At 46.1% G+C, this 6,692-nt stretch overlaps 1 protein-coding gene across 1 annotated transcript; it reads right to left on the minus strand.

The window, feature by feature from the left end:
• Positions 1–2,485: 2,485 nt before the first annotated feature.
• Positions 2,486–6,472, minus strand: tmem161a (transmembrane protein 161A). Its single transcript, XM_070961747.1, has 11 exons — positions 6,358–6,472; positions 5,689–5,792; positions 5,518–5,601; positions 5,066–5,157; positions 4,679–4,835; positions 4,256–4,471; positions 3,959–4,102; positions 3,758–3,871; positions 3,489–3,663; positions 3,297–3,393; positions 2,486–3,181 (listed from the first exon to the last, which is right to left on the minus strand). Exons 1-11 carry the CDS (start codon positions 6,358–6,360, stop codon positions 2,877–2,879), a joined length of 1,491 nt encoding a protein of 496 aa, XP_070817848.1. The 5' UTR covers positions 6,361–6,472; the 3' UTR covers positions 2,486–2,876.
• Positions 6,473–6,692: the final 220 nt, after the last annotated feature.

Below are 6,692 nucleotides of genomic sequence, written 5' to 3' on the forward strand. Positions count from 1 at the left end.
GCTGAGTCTGCCGAAAGGTCACGTTCCTTAACTGTTGTTGAACGACTGCCATGTAAAACGTGAATGTTCTGATGATGTCATAAAGCTTATAAAGTTTATTAAGTTTGAATGTTGTCTGACGAACGGAGAGGATTTGGAAGATTTCCAGAGTTTGTAACTGTTGCTATGGCCAAGCTGAGCTTCCACAAACAGTGTCTTGAGGGGCATCGGGTTCATAGTAATTATCAGTGATTAAAGAATGATCTTCTCAGGAGGTTGGGGGGTCAGAGATCAGGACCCGGCACAGCGGCGAGACACTCCATTGTCATGCACGACGTCTTTTGTGAATTGGAGCACAGGTTTTTAAAAGGAAACGTTTCATTGGCAGCATCTCCCACGCTCGGGGGAGAGCCGAGCAGAGAGTCGAGTGGGAACACCAACCCGACGTGAAAATAACAAACGTTTTATTGAGCCACACCAACGTTCAGGTTACATCTGAGAGCTTGCACACCATGCATTCAGAAAATCTCAAAAAGCAACATTTTCATTTGAGCCTCACAGTATAATGATTTCAGAGCATTCAGTTCAAATAGACTATCTAGGAAAAGAAAACACTAAAAATCAAAAAATGTACAGAACTGCAGCGTCCGCTTCATGTCTAACTAACATTGTCTCATAAATAAATAAATAAAGTCCACTGACACAAAACTGATTCTATCACTGATTGATTAATCTCACGTGACTGATCGGCTACAAAAACAGCAGGAATATGAAAAGCTGCTGCAGCTGATTAAGACACCGCAACGAAAACTGTTGCCAGTGATTAGTGTTTGAGAATAAATAGGAAAACAAAAAATGCATTTGGAGCGTTAATGTCACCTCTTAACAGATTCGATCTAAATATGCACGATGAGGGAGGAGGGTGTTTGGAAAGTGACTCCAAACCCCTGAACTCGCAGGCACTTAGGAATTCTGGAGGAAACTCTTTAGATAAAAGCAACAGCTCTTCAGCTCTGGGCTGATACAACAGCCACAACCAAACCTTCAAACTGGGCTTAAATCAACGGGATGGATCTGAGCTCCGCCTCTTATTTGCAAGCGAAATCTTTAAAGCACAAAAAGATAAAACAAACAAACAACCAACCAAACATTTAGCACTCTTGAATCGGTTCCTTAAGGAGGACAAACAGTCCTGCACAAAAATAATCTTATCTACACAGGGACTAAGCACTAATACTTATCCTGGTACCACTTCAACATCTTATATGCAGCATTAAAATGTTCTAGAAAGAACAATCCAGGTAACACTGGCATAGATACATCTGAAACACTGCAGAAAAATGTTCTGCTGAAAAAGCTGCGAGATGAGCCGGGGCCGGCATCACGAAGCCACGGCGGCTAACAACGTTAGCTGGACATCTTTACAAACCTGGACCCTGCTCGCACATACTCTGCTATCTAAATGACTAATGGGAATAACAAGTTTCATGAACTGATCCAGTAGATCACCTCAGCCGGCATCTATGAAATGGGCTGCGCTGTAAAAGCATGTCTCAGATTGTTAGAAGTGTCTGAACGCCAAAGACACACAATAACGCCAACAGACTAACCGATCAAGGCAGCGGTAGAGCAGCAACGCTCTTATTAAAATGACTGTTTTTGTCAATGGAGTCTGGTGCCTTTGGCCAGAGCGATACAGCAGCTGTTTCCAGTTAAACTCTTACTCTTCAACAAAAAGGTCCATCTCTGTAAGAGGGCGGCAAAAACAAGAACTTTGACAGACACAGCTGCCATCGAGGACGATGCTGCAGTCATTGCAGCCCGTTTCATGGCTGTCGGCTGAGAAGAAGTCCAATTCAAACACTGTTTGTACCAAATTATGTAGAAATATGGCCCTGATTTAATAATATCAGAATTACCCTTTAAGTCTTGTATCACAAAGCTGGTTCACTTTTAACCAGGATACAGTTCAGGTTAGCTTCAGAGGCTCAGATCAAAACCTGCCAACAGGCCGACCGCTGACCAATCGGATCACTCGGAAAACTGAGTCATCATTTCTACGGGATCCTGACACGGACAAAAGCACTGACTTTACAATAAAAAGCCATTTTTACAGGGTCAGATGAACCTCATTACTCGGCATGTATTTCGTTTCATCCTTTTGTCTGTCTGCTTCAGCAGGAGGGGCTTTTGAAGCGTTTGTTCACAATGACACACACACACACACACACACACACACACACACACACACACACACACACACACACACACACACACACACACACACACACACACACACACACACACACACAAAAAAAAAAAACACCAAAATGTCACTCCTCTAAAGTGAACATGTTGGAAATGCCAAACATATTTAAAAAGGCCTTTAAAAAGAGCCTCATATGGATGATTTGGAAATTCTTCCTCCTGTTTCTACCTCTTTTTTTTTTTTTTAATCCTACTCCACTTTATCACCTTTTGTTACCACAATAACCTAATTTCCCTGTGGGAATCACAGACTTCTATTTACTACTTAGTATTTAGTAATTAAAACTCTTATTTGAGCATACCTGTGGCTGGATCAATAAACCCTGAGCCAGCTGATAACCAGCTTTGTGATGGCTGTAATTAAGGACCGTCTGTGTTACTCAGTGAAGCCGGACTAAGGTGAACTTGCTTTGTAACACGGGCCCCGGCTCTCTCTGTACAGTTGTGTTGTTGAAACCAGAAGCCTGCTGGTCACAAAAACCTTGATCTAAACGTCTCTTACACAAACAAGGTGCACTCTCTCTGTAGCTGTCTTCTAATGGACTGTCCTGATCGCTGTCTGCAGCTAGCCTTGGCAACAGCTGAGGGGTGGGGTTGCATTGCAGGTAGAGCTGTTTGGCGCTCCTCAGTTAGTTCTGCATAAGGTACTGGTGGAAGTAGATGCCAAAGAGAGAGCTGATGACCTGGCAGGCAGCCACCCACCATGTGAGGAAGGCGAAGAAACCTCGGAAGAAAAGTGGAGTGAGGACGGTCCGCAGTGCGGCGAAGGTCTCTGACAGGCGTGCTACTGTGGCCTGGATGTCCTCCTCCATATCCTCCACCCCCTCTTCATCTTCATCCAGACCACTGGGCAGCACAGGCGCTGCCGTGGGCATCACCAGTGCCGGTGTCACCCCGGGGGTCTCCTCTACTCCGGTCCCCCAGGAGAAGTCCCCTGTAGAGAACAGGCATTTAGATTTTAGAGGAAAGAGAAAGATCTTGGAAAGGAAACACTGATGTGGATTCTTCCTCGTATGCAGTGATGATGGTGGTGGAGGTATTTTACTTACCTAGAGCTTTGAGCGCCAGCGTGGAGAACAGGATGAGAAAAATAGGAACCAGATACTGGAGAGTCACCACAGTCAGGTAGCAAAAGATACGAGTGACCTGAAAAACAGCACATTTACTCTCAGGTAAACCTGCAGTTAGGTTCTGGATTTAAAGGTTCGGAGCTACAATTGAACGTTGTTCGGACAGCTGACCTTCCTCTGAATGTCAATCGCAGCGATACGTCCCGCCTCCTTCTTCATCTGCTGCACCCACTTCTGAGCCAGATTGAGGTAGGCCTGCATGTGGTAACGAGTGAGTGCTAGCCGCAGCACACACAACGCCACGATGATCCACAGGCGCATGCTGTCGAACGCTGCACTGGAAACTCTGCAGGCACGTGATTACGAAAGGTCGTTTATGTCTTACGCCTTGAGAGATTAGTTATAATGGGTAAAATAAGCAAAGATGGACAGGCGCTCACATTGTGACAGAGGTCTTCCCCATCGGTGCATTGGCCAGGAAGTCCCTTGCGATGGGTTTTACCCACAGAACCAACACGACGACTGGAGACAGGAAACTCATGTGCAGCAGAATCCTGGAGGGACATCAAAGAGAGCTGAGTACTAACATTGTTAACAAAGAGTACATTGTGTGTTGCAGTACTAAAAGAATCAGCTCCTACTGGATGAGGGGGCGGTCTGAATTCATCTGCACAGCATCTAGATGAGTCTGAGCCAGACGCAGGCCGGGGAAGGCCATGAGAGAACCGATGTAAGCGCAGACAGCAGCCAGACCGAGCTTCACTGTCAGCTTAGTCACCGGGATTCTGAAGAAGGTCAAAACAACCAAAGGTTACGCTGCGTCTAGAACAGATATCTGTCAAGTCTGTTACTGGCTCAGACACAGCACTTCAACCTGGGTGGTGTCTCTTAATGCATGACGCGCTGTCAGTCAATATGACATTAACACGGATACTTACGACCAGTCGGCGTAGCCCTGCTGTTTGGCAAACACTTCCAAATTGTCAAAGAGGCTGGAAAAGCCTGAGTCCAGGCCGAACTCCAGGTAGTCCTCTTTGACCACCAGCACCAGCATGGCCACGAGCAGAGACAGGAAGCCAAAGGCAAGGCACACCGAGCGCTCGCCGCCCTCCTCAGAGCGGAAGTAGTGGCTCATCAGAGTGTGAAGGGTCTTTCTGAGGGCGGCTTGTTAAATGGAAACAACCACTGAGAGAAAAACAGCATTCATCCAGTCTAAGACATCTAAATGACACTGTGACATACATAACATGTTACTATCTGCCAACTGTCCAAACCAATCATGCAAGTTAGAGACTGCATCTGCAGAAAATGATGATTTGATTATCTGTCGTGACGTAAGTGTCTTCACAGTTGAGGGATACAGGCCGAAGAGAACAGTCAGGACACACCAGATGGCTCCGATATTGACCTCCTTTCTGGCATCTACCACACTGTAGTAACACTCAGTGAACAGGAAGACACCCATCGCATAGACGGCAAAATCTACCAGCCACTGGTACTCCAGGAAAAAACGCAACACTGAAAGTAGAAACGAGGAAAGAGAAACATTAGTGGGCTCAGGATTTTCTTTTATGGTCTACCAGTTAATCAAAATTACAATCCACACATAGTTTTGATAAAAATAGGGATAAAAATGTGGAAATAGTGTAAATGTATGTGGGGTCAGTTGCGAATCAACAGCTGAGCGTGAGCAGTGTTTGTTCCTGCACGGCGTCACTGTGGTGTAGACACAGGAACGTTTGTTTTACCAAGAGCGTCGATGGTGTTGACTGGAGCTTTCTCCAGGTGAAGGTCGATGTCTTTGGGCACAGTGAGAGGCTTGCTCTCCCCATTCTGTCTCCTGGAAACACAGCACAGACGCCATATGACCATGTTAAAAAGGAAAAGAAGAAGAAACAAACATGTCTTCTGTTAATGAGTCGTAAATGACTTTGTGCTGCTGATCTCAGCCGCTGCAATAGCACATACATGTGTATTAGCTGTTGTCTTTGCGAGCTGTTAGCAGAAGTTAACAATATCTGAACACAAGTGGTCAGCTGGGCCCCGTGGAGACACACGATGGACACAGCTATGTGTCTCTGCTGGATGCAAACATGGTCTATTAATAAGAGTTTTGTTTTTTTTAAAGCCAGTTTCTTCCTCTTGGCAGCATTACAGAAGTGACCCTCTCCTGCAGCATCAGACCCTCCCCAGCTCCCACCTGTCTCTCCTGTTCTGTTTGGGCATCTGCTTCCCCGCCAGTGCACACAGCTCTCCTTCAGACGGATGTTTGAACCTGAACAAACTGGAAGGAACAACAGGGACATGTGTGTAAACAGACAACAGCACAGTACGTGTGCGGTGTATAATCTGACTGTCAGGGCGAGAATACCTTCCATTGCAGAGGAGCCAGCGTGCAAATGAGCAATGCGGAGCCATCCTCTGCATAATGCTGGCAGCCAGCAAGCTGACCACCAGCTGAATCCCCATCAGCGCCTGTGGGAGCAAACACACTCATGTTTAAGTATGAGATCCAACTCTGAAACTCCCGTCTTGCACATGAGAACAGTTCATGTTGTGTGTCTGTAGGTAATGCATCAGAGACGGTCAGAGAGCAGGTGTGCCTTCTCTACAACTGTGACAGTCAGTCAAGACAGCGTTTCATGTTGACTCGGCAGACCAGACCCAAGAAACTCTCAAGAACAGATAGTTTTAGCTGCACCAGAGGCGAGTTACAACAGACTGCGGTACAAACTAAGTCACACGCCACGCTAACATGCTAACAATAGCACAACCTTAAATATAGGATGTGTCGAAAGGCCCTGCAAAATGAATGAAAGTTAGCAAATGGCTATCGTGCTAAATTTAGCTAAACTTCACCACCTGTCAGTGTTGCTGCAAGCGTTAGCTCGCTAGCTACCTAGCTAGCTAGCACTAGCACCCCAGCTCTTACAGTAGTTAGTTAACCGATACAGGCAAAATGAGCGCGCTGGCGATTTTTACTGCAGGTTGTTAAGACCGGTAACTTCATGCAAGTGTACTGGGATATGAATTAAGTTACCATCTCTTCTCTCGAACGATGAGGTTGAAACCAAAGGAGCCGCCGGAGCTTCTTCACATGTAAGAAAGTCTCAGACAGCTGAAGCGACTGACATGTGAAACTGCTCAATGTCCCGGATGTAGTAGTGGTGACTGGCGGTGCCTTCCAGTGATGCTCGAAAGCTCCGTAAATCGCGCTTCTTGAAATTTCCATCAGCAAACCAACTGACGCCACCGCTGCTTCGACTCAGAGACTGGAAGTAAAGTAAATTAGCGTTTCTGAGGTACTGTACTTGTTTCAGAGTTAATGGTATTTTAAATGTGGGTCTGTGCTCCATGCGTTTATTCGACAGCTGA

This window comes from Chaetodon trifascialis, chromosome 4 (genome assembly GCF_039877785.1).
Source record: "Chaetodon trifascialis isolate fChaTrf1 chromosome 4, fChaTrf1.hap1, whole genome shotgun sequence".
Classification (NCBI taxonomy): Eukaryota; Metazoa; Chordata; class Actinopteri; order Chaetodontiformes; family Chaetodontidae; genus Chaetodon; species Chaetodon trifascialis.